The 15,594-nt window shown below is 46.5% G+C and overlaps 1 protein-coding gene across 1 annotated transcript in view; it reads left to right on the top strand.

Annotated features, from left to right (window-relative positions):
* TGFB3 (transforming growth factor, beta 3) overlaps nucleotides 1–8,555 on the top strand; it is a 28,740-nt gene extending 20,185 nt beyond the window's left edge. The window contains exons 4-7 of the mRNA XM_006884663.1: nucleotides 876–983; nucleotides 4,006–4,177; nucleotides 6,537–6,690; nucleotides 8,308–8,555. Coding sequence (XP_006884725.1) covers nucleotides 876–983; nucleotides 4,006–4,177; nucleotides 6,537–6,690; nucleotides 8,308–8,466 — 593 coding nt within the window. The 3' untranslated portion in view covers nucleotides 8,467–8,555. The remainder of the gene's footprint in view (nucleotides 1–875; nucleotides 984–4,005; nucleotides 4,178–6,536; nucleotides 6,691–8,307) is intronic.
* The last annotated feature ends 7,039 nt before the right edge of the window (nucleotides 8,556–15,594 follow it).

The following is a 15,594-nucleotide window of genomic DNA, read 5'->3' on the forward strand; positions in this document are numbered from 1 at the left end:
ACCATCTTGGAGACACGAGAGCCCATTGCTAAAGTCACATTGCTGATACATCCTGTTGTGTGTCTTCCTGTCCTTCACTGACCCTCCATCTTTCCAGGGATGATATCCTATTCAAAGGAACAGCCTCGCCTACTTATATGCCCAAAGGATGAAAGAAGAAGAAGTTTCATCATCCTTGCCTCCAAGGAGCACTCTGGTTACTCTCTTCCCAAGACATATCTGTTTGTTCTCTTGATGGTTCATGGGATATTCAGTACTCTTCTCCAGCACCACAACTCAAAGGCATCAAAGCTTCTTCTGTCATCCTTATTCATTGTCCAGCTCCTGATGCATAAGTAGGTGGTTGAGAAGACCATGGCCTGAATCAGGCACACCTTAGTCTTCCAACTGACATCATTGCTCTTCCTTTCTCAGCAGTTTAGCTCAAACATCTCCTCTTTAAATGAAAACTCTTAGGTGTTAATACTGCCTGTTTTTTCCTTCCCTTCCCTTTCTTTCCCTTCCCTTCCCTTCCCTCCCCTTCCCTTTCTCCTTTCTCTCTCCTTCCCTCCCTCCCTCCCTCCAGGTAGGAAGTGACAATTTTCTCCTAATTCTGTCCTTGGAAAATCCATGAGTACTGTGATTTTCCTTCACAAGATCCACTAGTTTGCATTCCTCTTTGGTTGTTGAATATGTAAAAGAAATACACAAATGTAACAACACATGTGTGAAGGTCCACGCTAAGATTTGAAAGTGCTTCTGTCCCTCAGTATTGCAACTCTCAGTTTAACATGGTTCCTATGGGAGGAAACGTCCTGGACCACCCTTGCATGGATGACGGATGCACCTTCTCACCACACAAAGTGATTTTTCATCAACTCTTCCTTCATTCCTAGAGTCCAACTTAGGTCTGGAAATCAGCATTCATTGTCCATGCCACACCTTTCAGCCCAATGGGGACATCCTGGAAAACATCCACGAGGTGATGGAAATAAAATTCAAAGGTAACAAAATGCATGTGTGGGATAGGGGGTGTGGGGAGGTGATGAGGCAGAGCAGGAGATTCTCCAATAGACACAAAATTAAGCTCCCTCCGTGGAAGCAAGGGTGGTGGAGCTGCTCTGGGCATGTAAGAACATCGTGCTGGGAAAGGTGGAGGGCTCAGTGCAGGAGAGGAAGACCCTCAGCAAAGATGGGTTGACACAGTGACTGCAGCAAGGGGCTCGAGTGGGGTGGAGGTGGTGAGGATGGCACTGAGTAAGGCAGAGCCATTGTTCACAGGTCACTATGAGTCACAGTTAACTAAAGGGTGCAGAACAGCAGCACAGAGATGGTATTTTGTACTTGAGTGATTCTGCTTCATCCCACAAACAATGAAGGGGAAGTTTAACTAATGAATATGTTGTTGTTATTATGTGCCGTCTAATCGTCTGCGACCCATAGTGACCTTATGTACAACAGCCCTAAACTCTGCCCTATCCTGTGCCAATCTCACCTTCTCCAACACACCTGCCTTCATTATTACCCCAGTCATTGAATCAATCCATCTCATCGAGGGTCTTCCTCTCCTGAACTGTCCCTCCACCCTCACAACCAAGCATGACGTCCCTCTCCAAGGTCCCTCCTTGCAACATGTCCAAAATATGTCAGACGAAGCTTCAAAATCCTTGCCTCCAAGGAGCAGCCCAACTTCACCCTCTCCAGGACAAACCTGTTCATTTTCTTAGCAGTCCATGGTAAATATAGACAATACTTTAGATACTTAAGTAGCTAAAAGACAGCATGAGGTTGGGAACAATGAGATCAGGTTAAGTGTGGGCCTGGACCCAGACCTGCTCTGTGGTGTTGCCATGGCGATGAAGGGCACCCCTTTCACAAGGTTGGGATGCAAATCAAATGAGATCAGAAGGTCAAACATAGTGGCCGGAAAGCTGAATTACTCTGAAATAAATTAATTTAGGTGTCCAAGAGTAGGAGGCCCCTCACAATGGGTTGTAGATGTTTGATGTTCTAGATCATATGAGTTTGGAAGAATGCTTTGTGGCCAGATGTGGTTTTATGTTCGCGTTTAGTTGAGTAATTTCTTTTGTCAATATGTTTCTGGAGATAGCTTAGGTAGGTAGGGGTTTCGGGGACACTCCTCCACTCCTCCCGTTTTATTAGTAACCGAGGCCTACCTGAACCTGGGATGTTTGTCCAAGGCTGTACAGACTTGCCTGGACAAAGGTGCGGTTCACGTGGCTCTCCAACCTGGGCAATTCTCTTAACCTTCGTGGGCTCCATTTCAGAGTCTACTTTTCTAAAAGCCAAGGATTTGACATTGTGATTGCAGACCCTCAGAGCTCAGCTCTTTGGAACCTTCACCTACAAGTCAGGTTAGGTTGAAACTCTCCTTCATTGACTACGTCCCTCATTCATAGACATTTTCAGAAAACAGAACTTGAGAGTCGAGTCTGTCATTTAAAGATCTGGTGCTCTTTCTTTTTTTTTAATGGTTAGTCATTCATAGAAATTTATTGAAACATATTAGTGTTAGCAGGGTAGTATAACACTTCCCCCCCCCTTGAACAGTAAGCATTGCTGTTGTTAGATGTCATTGAGTAGATGACTCCTAACAACCCCATGAACGAACCAAAGATGTGAATCTTATCATATCCTGTGCCATACCCATCGTTTCTGATATACTTGAGCCCATTGCTGTAGTCACTGTGTCAATTCAGCTGGTTGAATGTCTTACTCTTTTGCCTACCTTCCAACCCTCCCACACACACTAGTGTTATTTACAAAATTCTAATACATTGTTTTCAAGAACAAATTCTTTCCATTTCCCTCACACCCCACATCAAATTGTATAATCCTATTATTAGCCTCCCTTCCCCCTGCACATCCTCATCCCTCTGCTTCCAGCTTCTCCCACCCCTCTTGGATCCTTATACTCATTCTACAATAATGGTTTTATACAATATTTATCCTTGTGGGACTGAGTTAGTTCACTCAGCATAATGCTCTCCAGTCTCTCCTAAGTTAGGTAGTCATTCACAAAATTGTTGCTTCTGCGTGCTGCACAGTCGAGTTCTAAGTCCTCCAGCCACAAATTGGAAACATCATGCTCCTGTCCTCAGTGGAGATGAACACTATTTGGTGGCTGTCCTTCACAGAGACCTGGTGGTGCAGTAGCTAATTAGGGTCAAATGTTCTAACCCCATCAGCTACTCTGTGGGAGAAAATGGTAGCGGTCTGTTTCTATAAAGAGTACAGCCTTTATGGAAAGCCTGCAGGACAGTTCTGTCTTATACTTCTAGTCTGTCACTTTAAATCGGAATTCTACTTGACAGCAAAGGGCTTCATTTTTTGTTTTGGTCTTTCACAAAAACAGACTCTCATTTAGTTGAGATTCTAAGAAAGTCTTCATTCTTTTCCTCTTTGCATGAAATAACAGGTTTTCTTTATAGAGCTTGTGGCCAATTATCATATAACTTCATTACCTCATGAGTTTTATAGTGGTAACATTTTTAAAACCTTTAAGTGCAAAGCAAACATTAACAATTTAAATTTTAGTCAACTTGGCTTCCATTCAAGTGAAATTAAGTGAATGCCTTACACTGTAAAGAAGGTGTCCATGCTAACACATTTTGATTGTAAGAGGATGCTAATAGCCCAGGATTTTAAACCTTGAATCTCAAATGATAACCCAAAGGTCCATGGTAGGTACCCATCTATGTGTCAGGGATCCAAGAAAATCCTGCGGGAGGGCTTTGTAAGAATTAAACACAGACATCTTGAGGGGACCTGAACGTGCACATCCTGAGGTGGTGTCCATGTGATCCTTGCATCCTTCCTTCTGGCTTGTGCTTCTCCACCTGGCCCCCTCTTTCCTGCACTCAGACGTTAGAATGGAGCTGCACTTGCCCACATCCCTTTTCTAAGCAGTGAAGGGGATGGAGGAACATGCAGCTCCAGGGACTCCAGGACTCCTCATCTGCTCTGCTTTCCTTAGGAGATTCCCTCCTTTCTTCCTCTCTGCAGGTGTGGACAACGAGGATGACCATGGCCGTGGAGACCTGGGGCGCCTGAAGAAGCAGAAGGATCACCACAACCCTCATCTAATCCTCATGATGATCCCCCCACACCGGCTGGACAACCCAGGCCAGGGAGGGCAGAGGAAAAAACGGGCCCTGGACACCAATTACTGCTTCCGGTGAGCCTGGCCCCACACGGGGTCCATGCATTTCAGAAACGTCTGTTGCACTTCCAGCTGCTGAATCAGCCCCAAGCCCTACATCTAAACCCCTAGACCATGCTAAACTGGGTCTCCTGGATGTTATTTGCAAATATCTCCAGGAAAGAAGATGTGAAATCTCTTCTAAAATTGCTCGTTTTTTGAGAGCCCAGCTGTTTTGAACAGCCCAGCTGTTTTCCTGCTGCCTGTAAGGGCCTGGATGAAATAAATGAGGGGAAAAAAACACAACAACCCACCCAACTCTTTGAGGAGAGTGTTGCTAAAATAGTTTGCATTGGAGCGGCTTGGCTGAGTCTTCTCTGTGGTTTTCATGTTTTAGAAAGCACTTGTAGGGTGTGTTTGTGTGTGTGTGTGTGTGTGGAGATTAATGCAGGAATTTCCATTAAGGAAGTGTTCAGTTCTCTATGAAGCGTCCAAGGAAGCTACTGAGTGACGAAAAAAACAAGGCAGTCTCCATATGCAGGGAGAATTCGAGCTAAAGAAATTAACACATCAATTCAAGAAAAAGTGGTTGATGGCTGGAGAGAGGTAGAGAAGACAGTTTCTTCTGTGTCCATTATAAAAGGAAGGCGTGACAAACCATGCATATAAATTACCAACAAGTAGAAAACGACCACATCACAAGGCTCAGGATTGTGTGCTTTTGGAATTAGTAGCGGGAAGTTCATCAGTGGACACAGGAAAGGCTTCAGAAGGTTGTGGCCATTTGGCTGCCTTTTCAGGGACGAATGGGGATGAGTATGTAGAAATCTGGAATTGGAAAAACTTCAGTGGAAGGAATTAGTCTAAGGAGATTAGAATGGAGACAAGGAGAATGAATTGGAAATGTTTGCCATTTGAAAACCATGGCTCAGAAAGGACAAGTGGATGAAGTAGGGCTTTTGTGCTTGGGGAGTAGAAGGTATAGGAGAAACAATGTAATTCCTTCCAGTTGTCTGAAGGCTGTCACGCGAGTTTGTTCTGTGGAGCTCTTTCTTTATCAGGCAGGAGTATGCTAGACTTTGAGTAACAGTGGCATACGCCATAAGTGATTTTTCTTTTCTTTTTAAAATGTATTCTTTTTGTGTGTGTGTGTACTGTCAAATCTGATCTGACTGGTACAGGAGGACATTGCCCCTCCTTTTCCAGCAGAGCATCTGGTGGATTCGAACCATGTGCCTCTGGGATTGCAGTGCAGCTTCTTGGCACTAGGCCACCAGAGCTCCCTCTATAAGTGATATCTCATTCACAAGAAGCCTGTTCAGTAGGTTCAGGGCTGGCTTGGCTCTTAATGATGCCATTGCAAACATAGGCTTAATCTCTTTCCAACCTATTACTGTGAGCATGTTGGCTTATCAGCCTCTTACATTATGGTCACAAGTGACTGTTAGAATTCTAAGTATCTTCTTGTCCATGGTCAAGAACAGGATGAAGGGAAAAGGGAAAAGCCTGCAGCTCTCCCCATTCATCTGCCTCTTTTATAAAGCAGCAGATATCAGTGCCCCAACTTCCTGCAACACCCTGCATTCATTTCCTTATATTTGATTGATCCTTATTGAGTCTCATGATCAACCCTACCTGCAAAGGAGGCCAGACTCAGTAGTGGGAGGTGACAGTGAAGAAGAGGCCTAGAAATTGCTACTGGGGAGGTATCCAGGGACCTTTGCCATAGATTCACAGTTAGAACTCAAGAGGAGGTAGGCTTTGGCCAGTAACTGCCTCTGGCAGTAACAAATTCTATGTCTTTGCAGACATTGAAGCAGAGGCTACATGCCCATGCAGCAAAGGGCATTGCCAAATGAGGGTCTATAGGCAACAGAATTGAGGGACTCTGATAGTCACATTTGGACTGATCTGGGAGTCATGATTCTAGTGCATATGCTTTGCTTTGTGTCCGTCTGTGCAGTCATTTGCTCTGATTTACAAGCTGCATACATTTCGAGTTCATTGCTGGCTGGCTTGGTGCCCTTAGGAAATAACAATAACCCAACCAAAGCTGAGTTGGCTAATAACATTTAGTGCTTAGTTTTATGTCAATCACTTCATGTCTTTAATTCAACCTTTTTTCCAGGAGCTCTCACAGAAGCACGCCCTCCCTTATCCTCTATCAAGCTACCTTGCTACCTTTGTAGCTACCTATCAAGTCCTTGGGATTCTCGGATCCCGCACAGAAAGTTGTCTCTATGGTTTCATCAGCTCTGTGCCCTTGAACCTGGGATTCCACTGATTCCACAGACCTCAGCTGAAGGCTGGGAGGCCCTCCAAGTGCATGTACATGGGCCATTTGTGAAGTTCTGATGGTTTCAAGTTGATTTTCTATACATGTTTTTGGTTGCAGTAACCTGGAGGAGAACTGTTGCGTGCGTCCTCTGTACATCGACTTCCGACAGGACCTGGGCTGGAAGTGGGTCCATGAACCCAAGGGCTACTTTGCCAACTTCTGCTCAGGCCCTTGCCCGTACCTCCGCAGCACCGACACGACACACAGCACGGTACGGAGCACGTGAGGCACCGAGGCTGTGTGACCAGTGCGCTGAGCAGAAGAATGAATGGAGGACGACTAAATGCTGAATGAGTGAAGGATGGTGTGGAAGGAATATGACCTCTCTGGTCTTGACACCCTGGTTCAACTCTACTGGGACTCCAAATCCCCTTCCTCCTTTTAAAATTCCTTCCAGAGTTTCAGCCAGACTTTGCATTTGCTTTGTCTCACACACCATCCTAGATGCGGTTATACTCCAGGGCCTGGGTGGCAAGGAACGTGCAGGTGGAAAGGCTTCTTCTACCGTTAGTTTAAGAAGCTGGATAATTGAGCTGCTTGAATTTAGAAGGTGATTCTGAAAGACAGGACAGAGCGTGTAAGAGAAGCTAAACTGGAACACTTGTGTGAAGCAAACAAGGAGGGCCGAGAATTCTGAAACTCGCTTGTCCTTCTCTCTGGGGGAATGAAAACAGGGCCATAGTTTATGAAGCGTGTTTCCTTATAGTTCATTAGCAGTGCACCCTGCTTGGGGCTCACCTCCCACTCACTCAGTGACCCAGGGCCACGTTGAGGGAGAAAATTTCTCACCAGAATGATGTGTTACAGTAAAGAGGACCAACTGGGCTGCTTTATTAATAATGAGGAGAATCCCTGGAAGGTGCAGATCATTACTCGGCCAGCTACCAACCAAAAGGCCCGGTGTTCTGATCGACCTCCAAAAGATTAGTCACCGGTACCCTACGGAGACCAGTTCTACACACACACACACACACACACACACACACACACACACACACACACACAGTCACTGTGGCTCAGAAGCACCCCCAGAGCTTTATTTGTCTTTGGTTAAGAGGACTTTGTCACCACCTTACAGGCCCCCATGAACAGCCCGTGTGAACTGCGCGCAGGGAGTTCTGGTGGCCCAGTCGGCAGTGAGGTGCACTGCTAATCCAAGGGCCGAGCTGCTCCGGTGGTTCGATTCCGCCAGCGGCTCTGAGGGAGAAGGATGCGTAGGGCCCTCCTGTTATGATCACAGCCTCAGAACCGATGGGGGTCGCTGCAAGTCAGAACCGACTCCGGCATTGAGTTTGAGCTTTTTATCATAGAAAGTGAAACCAGACTGCTCCTTGGAGGCAAGGATTTAGAACTGCTGTCTCACATACTTTGGGCATGTTGCCAGGAGGGGCCAGTCCTCGGAGAAGGACATCATTCTTGGAAGGGTGGAGGGGCAGTGCAGGAGAGGAAGACCCTGGATGAGATGGATTGACTCAGTGACTGTGGCAGTGGGGGTCACGTGTGTCAGAGATGGTGGGGCTGGAACAGGATAGTGCAGGGATCAAAGCCGTTGTTCTTAGGGTCCCTAAGAGTCAGTCGACTTGACGGCACATAACAACTACATGCTCAAACTTTAGCCCTAAAATAAAGGAACAGATTCCACATTCTTTATGGGTGAATGGCATTGCCCATTCCCCATCCCCACAGTGTCCCATGATTGTTCATAAACAGCACCAGTGACCTAGTACTGGGGGCTCGGTCTTTGCAGCAGCCCCTGGCACTGGCTAAGTTCCTGGGCTCCACAAGGGGTTCAGGTGTCCAACCTCTGGCATGGTGTTTCCCTCCCCAGGTGCTGGGAATGTACAACACCCTGAATCCTGAAGCATCTGCGTCACCCTGCTGTGTGCCCCAGGACCTGGAGCCCCTGACCATCCTGTACTACGTCGGGAGGACCCCCAAGGTGGAGCAGCTCTCCAACATGGTGGTGAAGTCCTGCAAGTGCAGCTGAGATGCCCCCTGACAGGAGAGAGGGAGAGCACTGCTGCCGCCTGACCGCCCGCTTCGGGAAACAAAAGCAACAGACCTCACCTGCAGGCCTGGGGCCCCCACCTCCGGCTCCGGGCAAATGGCTGAGATGGAGGCGCCCTTTGGGGACAATTCTCTTTCTTGCTGGCCCTGAGAAACACTGTGGTAAAGAAAGTGTGGGTTTGGTGAGGGGAAGGCCGGATTCTTGAGAACACACAGATCTTCTGTGATGTAGACAGAGGTGGTAGGGACACAGGAAAAGGGCTGGAAAGCGGACACATGGTGTGGCAACGGGACTTGGGATCTCCTAGGGAGTGGGAAGGGCAGAGAGCGGCTTGGGGCAGGGCCAGACTGGAAGATGCTTCTGATCGAGGTCAGATTTGCTCATTGCTGCACCCCATCTGCTCTAGGGAACCTGGACTTTCTTAGGCCAAGCGAGCATTCTTCTTTGGACAGGTTGCTAAGACCAAGTTCCAGGGTTGCTCTCTCACACTACCTGAGAGTAAGGACAAGCCTGTTTTTGCAAATTGTCCTCTCTGCATCAGTCAGCACCGTGGGTCATTACAGGGAGCACGTCCAGGTAATGGAGTTCTCGGGCCTTCAGTTCTGTTGGGCCCTGTGGATATGCAGAACTCAGAAGGAATGAATCCTCTCCCGTCTGCCCCCTGCATCCCTCCTCTTGCCTTCTTCCTCAACTGTCTTTCCCCTTTGACATTTGGCTAGACACCTTGTGGGTCAAATCGCACATATTGGAATTGTGGGTCTGTGCGGCGTGATGTGTCCTCCCCTGGCATCCCCAAGACCCCGAGTGTATTTGGTTCCTGGAAACAGGTGCTACGTGTAAGGCATTTGGGGAGCCCACAGGTGTGGCGCACACTGACTTGGCCCCAGACGCACAGACTGAGGTATAAAGACAAATACAAATATTACTCTCAAAAATCTTTGTATAAATAAATATTTTTTGGGAAGCTTGGATTTGTTTCCTCCTCTGGAGATTGTTTCTAGAGCATCAAAAGATTAAAAAAAAAAAAGGTAAATTCTGGCTCAGTAAATATCCTTAATCATCCTTTTCTTAGTGTGAGTCTATGTCTCCTAATCAGAGATAATGGGAATCTGGGCAGAGACTTTCGCGAACATTCAAAATGTTGCTTAATGTGAATACCTGGGCAGTGTGCATTCTGCAGTGTTGCACATACCCCCTTCCTTCTCATGGGTTAATTTACTCTCAGACATACAGAAGCAGTTACTCAGATTTGCATAAATGTACAGCTCTGACCTCCAGGTAACTATTTGTAACCCCCACTGGTGAGAACTCATGCATATGGGCACGTGCTGGTTTGTACATTCACTATAAACTGGCAAAATCCCCATTAGCCACCCCCCCAATATCTAATCTCAACCATAAAATCAATTGACAACAGAGAAAAAAATGTTTGTTACAAATGGACAAAGACTATGAGCTTCTGCCTGTTGTCAGGTCAAATCTAGAGGAGCTGACGTGGAACCCCCTTTTCAGACTCTAGGAACCTCCTTTTCAGACTCTAGACCTCACATCAGGAGGCCTTTTGGAGGTAAAAGAAGAAAAGTGCCCTCATTTGAAGTGATCTATCCCAGAGCAATGCAGGATTGGGTGGAATTCATGTTACCTGAAGCAGCCATCTGCAGTGATCGTGTGGGCACACGATGATTCGACAATTTGTCATGTAAGGGCTTCGAAAAACAGTCATCACTTGAGATCACGTTACTGGGGGGGGTGGGAATGTCCACTTCAAGCTAATCTTTGTAGGTGAAGCATATCTATAATATATACATGGCTGTGTTGTTGTTAGGTGCCATTGAGTATGACTTATAGCGACCCTATGAACAATAGATTTGAACCTTATTCTGTCCTGTACGCTCCTCACAATCTCTGACACACTCGAGCCCATTGCTGCAGTCACTGTGTCCATCCACTTGGCTGAGAGTCTTCCTCTCCTCCACATCCCTCCTCCTTCCCCAGCTTGATGTCCTTCTCCAAGGAGTAGCCTCTCCTAGCAGCATGCCCAAAGTATGTGAGACAAAGCTTCAACCCCTTTGCCTCCACGAAGCACTCTGGCTGCACTTTCTCTAAGACGTACCTGTTGATTCTTTTGGCCACCCAAAGGGAATTACATGAGCAGGTAACTGTGGAGTCTTCCCAGATGAACTCTGGAGTTTGGTCACTAATGCTTTCTTCTTTGTCCCTCCCAGCCAGGGCCGCTCCCTTGGCCTTCCCATGTGCCACTCATTGCTCCCTGTCCTGTAGGGGACATGTCCCTGCCCTAAAGCCATGGCTGGAGAGCTTGTGCTTCACCACTGAAGAAAGCCGGTGAGTCAAAGAGAGGATGGCAAGGGCCCAGCACTGTAACTACAGGCCCTTGCTCTCCCGAGTCTCTTTTTTTCATTTGAACTTTCTTACTGTGGTTCAGGTTAATTTTCACAGAGCAAATGAAATTTTCACTCAACAATGTACATTTTGTTTTAGGACACTGGTTGCAATCTTCATGCCACAACAACACTCTCCCCCGCTTCCTGCCTGGGTTCCCTGTTTCCGTTTCTCTTTTCCCACCCCTTCTTGCCTCCTGAGCTGTTGCTGGGCAGATGCTGTCCTTTTTGGCCGCACACAGTGTATGGTGCTGAGATGTACATACCTCCCTGGTGTTAGGTACTGCACGTTTGGCTGAAAACTGACGTCCAGAGTAGACTCAGTTCCAGGACTGAATTGTGTCTAATTTGTGGCTAGGATTGAACCCCATAGCCACAGCCTTGGGGGTGCCACAAGTCTCTGTTAAATTAGTTGGTCTTCCCCTCCCCATTTTTAGTGATTTTGAATGTTGCTTTACATTTTTTCCTCCCACTTTGTCCAGAATCTTCTGTTGTGATTCTGATAGCCGTGCTATAGTGACTGATAGGCATGTTGGTAGTGACCAAGTTTCAGAGTCTGTCCACTGTGACAATCATTCTTAAATTTCAGACTGCCACTCTAGGGATGTCTTCAGGGCTGGGGCAAGACCCATAATGTCCCCAAACCACACTCTGATACTCTGGTGGCCTCGGGGTAAGGAGTTGTACCACAAACTCAAAGGCAGAGGGTTCAAGTCTACCAGCTGCTCTACCAGGAAAAAGATGGACCATCTTCTCCTGTGTGATTTACAGACTCTGAAAACCTGTTGGAGAGTCAGCTGTGGGTCGTTTCTGACTGGGGGGTATGTGACAATAACATTTTACACCATACCTCACAAAGCTGGTTTAAACTGGGCAAACAGACATAATCTTCCCAGAAAAGTAAATCTCCCATATCACCCAACCTTGAGGGGTATCACAAAGTCTTTGACCTGTGGTTCATCCTAATAAACCCAAGCAACTAGGTATCCCTGAGGAATATAAACAAACAAACAACACCCAAAAAACCCAAACCCAGAGCACACACTAATTCTTATGGCTCTTTTCATGGGAAGAGCTCTTTCCTTACTTTAATTAGCAGATACAACTAGCAGGGGTCTGGAGTCTACCCACCCCATCTGTTACTTAGAGGCAAGATAGAAACTTGAACGGTGGTCTGTCCATCAAAAGCATACACTTATCACGTGGGATGGAAGGTGCCTTGGTGGTGGAAGTGGTTAAGTGCACAACCACTTCCTGAAAAGTTAAATTCTTTCCTCAAGGGTTCCGGGGTGGGGGTGGGGGAGAATGGGCGCTGGGCTCCAGTGAAGATTATGTACAGGAAACACGATGGGGTTGTCCTGCTCTGTTCTATGAATGACCGTGAACGGACTTGATGGCATTGAGGATGGGGGTGGTAGTTAAGTGCTGCAGACTGTGACATACAGTGACCCTGTGAACAGGGGTCTGAAGCTTACTCGGTTCTGCACCATCCCCACGCTCCCTGACACGCTCACACTCACGCCCATTGTCAGTCACTGGATTCATCTGAGGGTCCTCTTCTCTTTTAATGACGTCCTACTTTTCCCAAGGATTAGTGCCTCCCAGTATCATGCCCAAAGTTTATGAGATAAAGTTTCAACATCCTTTGAGTATGAAGAAGGGTAAAAGAGACATCAGAAATGATACGGTTGTTAAAAGATTATCTGATCCATTGGATTTATCATCAGAAGCCCAATGCCAAAAAAGATGACTTGAGTAAATAAAGGAAAGATCTGGAGTTTGGACACAGCACCTGAATTGTTACTGTTACGTGCAATTGAGTCACTTTTGACTCGTAGCGACCCTATGTACAGTGGCTTTGAACCTTGCTCTATCTTGAGCCAATTTCATTGTCTCTGACACATCTACTCCCATTATCTTAGTCACTGAGTCAATTCATCTCACCCAGGAGCTTCCTCTCTTGTGCTGTTCCTCTGCCCTTCCAAGCATAATGTCCCTTTCCAAGGACTAGTCTTTCCTGGAAACATGCCCAAAATATAGCAGACGGAATTTCAGAATCCTTGCTTTCAAGGAGCAGTCTGGTTCCACCCTCTCTAGGACGAACCTATTCTCTTAGTAGTCCGTGGTATATTTAATACTGTTCACCAGCACCACAATTCAAAGGCAACAATCCTTCTTTCATCATTCTTAGTCACTGTAAAACTCTGATGCATACCAAGTAATTGCAGAGATCATGGCTTCAATCAGGTGCACCTCAGTCTTCAGAATCATTACTTTTCAGTTCTCTGGAGATTTCTCTGACAGCAGACTTTCCCAGTGCAATCGGTCTTTTGATTTCCTGGCTGCTGGTACCAAGAGTGCTGGTTGTGGACCCAAGCAAGCTCAAGCTGTTAACAACCTCAGTCTCCTCACTATCTATTACAATGCTCCCACCCAGTGGTGAGAATCTTTGTCTTCTTATTGAGCTTCAATCCATATTGAAAGCTGCAGTCCTTTACCTTCTGCAGCAGATACCTCAGTTCTTCCTTGGTTTCAGCAAGCAAAGTTGTGTCATCTGCATAACATAAATTGTCAATGAATCTTCCTTTAATCCTGATGCCGCATTTCTCCTCATAGAGTCCACCTTCCTTGATAATTGGTTCTGCATATAGATTGAAAAGGTATGGCAATAGGATGCATACCTTTCCTGATTTTTAACCTGAACAGCACAGAGTAAATGCATTGAGAAATTTTGAGGGCTCAGTTCTGATTGGTTTCTAGGTAATTCTGAGCACTCTTGACCTTAATCTTCTTTTACTAGGCTCATAATTTCCATCTCTTTTGCTAGGTCTATATAATGAATTTGCCCAAGTCCCTTCTTTTTGATTCTACTCATCAGTAGGGGACTATGAAGGAATTCTACTTTGTCTCCTGATTCACAGCCAAATGAACAAACAGCTGAGATGACCCTCAGATTGATTACCATGCAGAAGTCTCAGGAGATGTGGAATGCATTCTTTCATCTCTCCAGCAACCATCAGATCTCAGCCCTGGGGTGGGGGGTGGGGGTGACAGGGAGGGGCAGGGAGGCTTCCCTGAGTCTACATCTTTGTTTCATTCAATTAGAAGGTAATAAAGTCCCCTTTCTCTCTGCAATTTGGATGTCATTTCTTTCAGGATTTCTTTGCCTCAGAAACCCCAGACTCCAGCAAACTGCCAACCTTTTCTCTGGCAGATGCCAGGCCTGGGAAAGATGAGAAACTAAGGGAGCCACTGCGGGGCTGGGCTGCACAGTTCCGATGAACTGTTAGGGAAACACCACACAACTGGACAAGTCGCGTGGCTCTGGAGGAAGAGGCTGTGGAGAGCCCACCTGCCCCAGCCTGACAATGGAGACATTAGAACATCCCGCTTCCCAGGGATGGGAGCCAACCCTGCCGAGGAGCCCAGGACCCATCAGAACAAAATGGAAAACATCACCTTGTTGTTGTTGTTAAGTGCTGTAGTTAAGTGTCATAGACAACTCACTTCAACCCGATGAACGAAAGACCTGAGCACTGTTCATAGAGTTTCCAGAAGCAAGCCATTTCAGAAGTGGATGCCACTCCTGCTTCCAAGCTTGTTTTAATCGGGAAGCTCTACCCAACACTGTCCACCATGCGTAACCATTATTGCATTGAGCAACACAGCAACCACGAGTTACCTCTGTAAGCAGTGCACAGATCAGTGCTATATCACGTAGATAATGTTTGACAAAAACCCAACTTAAACCAGGCCTGAGTGCCGCAGATTAAGATCACTCACCTTGGGCTTGGTAGTATAACTTTCTGTCCACTAGGCCAACATAGCTCTATGTTGTCGTTGTTAGTGTTATTAAGTGTTGTCGAGCCGTAGATGACTCATAGTGACCCTATGAATGAAAGACCTGAGCACTGTTCACAGAGTTTTTGGAGGCAAGCCATTTCGGAAGTGGATGCCACTCAGTTTACATTTTTTTAAGTGAAAATTTTTTTTTAAGTGAAACTTTTAAAACATTGCCTAGCATAGAAAGAAAGTGCTAAGTGGGTCCTATTTCCCTCTGGCTTGTGAATACTGATTGTTGGTAAATTAGTAAATGGGGGGGGAGAGTGGAAATTAAAAATATAATTATTTTATTAATCTCAGAAAAGAGAAATTCCAATGGATGCCCTTCCCCTGGCTCATGTGGTCAGTAGGTAGGTGATTTCCTCCACTCTCTGTGGAGCGTGTCCCTGTGATATTGGCTCCCCCCCCACCCCTCTCTTGAGCCCCTGGAAAAGGATGGAGGACTTAGGTTGATAATGAAGTTGGGACAGAAAATGGAGTATAATACTACAATTTGGAAAAGAAAAGGAAGCAAAATGCAAATAGCCAAAGAGCCTCTTTTATATGATCTCTGTTCTTTGCAGTAGCAGGAGAGGGACAGAGAGCTGACCTCAGGAGGATCAGGCAGGGGCGAGGAAGAGGAGGGGAGGGCAAAGATACCTATGTGCTCTGGCAGGGTAACACATCAGTTCAATGTCCCCAGCGCCAGGTTCCAACAAAACCCAGCTGGGCTGTTTCCTCGATGTCCAATACAAGTCTAGGTTGGCTGGTGGGCAACAATCTACTTCCATGTCCACTTGAAGGCTTTGGGGACTCTTGAGGCAGGAAAAAAAATACTCTGGTGCCTTCGCAGCACTGGTGGATGCTTCACCCTCAGCCAGGTGCC

This window comes from Elephantulus edwardii, unplaced genomic scaffold (genome assembly GCF_000299155.1).
Source record: "Elephantulus edwardii isolate Elephantulus edwardi_28Jun2011 unplaced genomic scaffold, EleEdw1.0 scaffold00037, whole genome shotgun sequence".
Classification (NCBI taxonomy): Eukaryota; Metazoa; Chordata; class Mammalia; order Macroscelidea; family Macroscelididae; genus Elephantulus; species Elephantulus edwardii.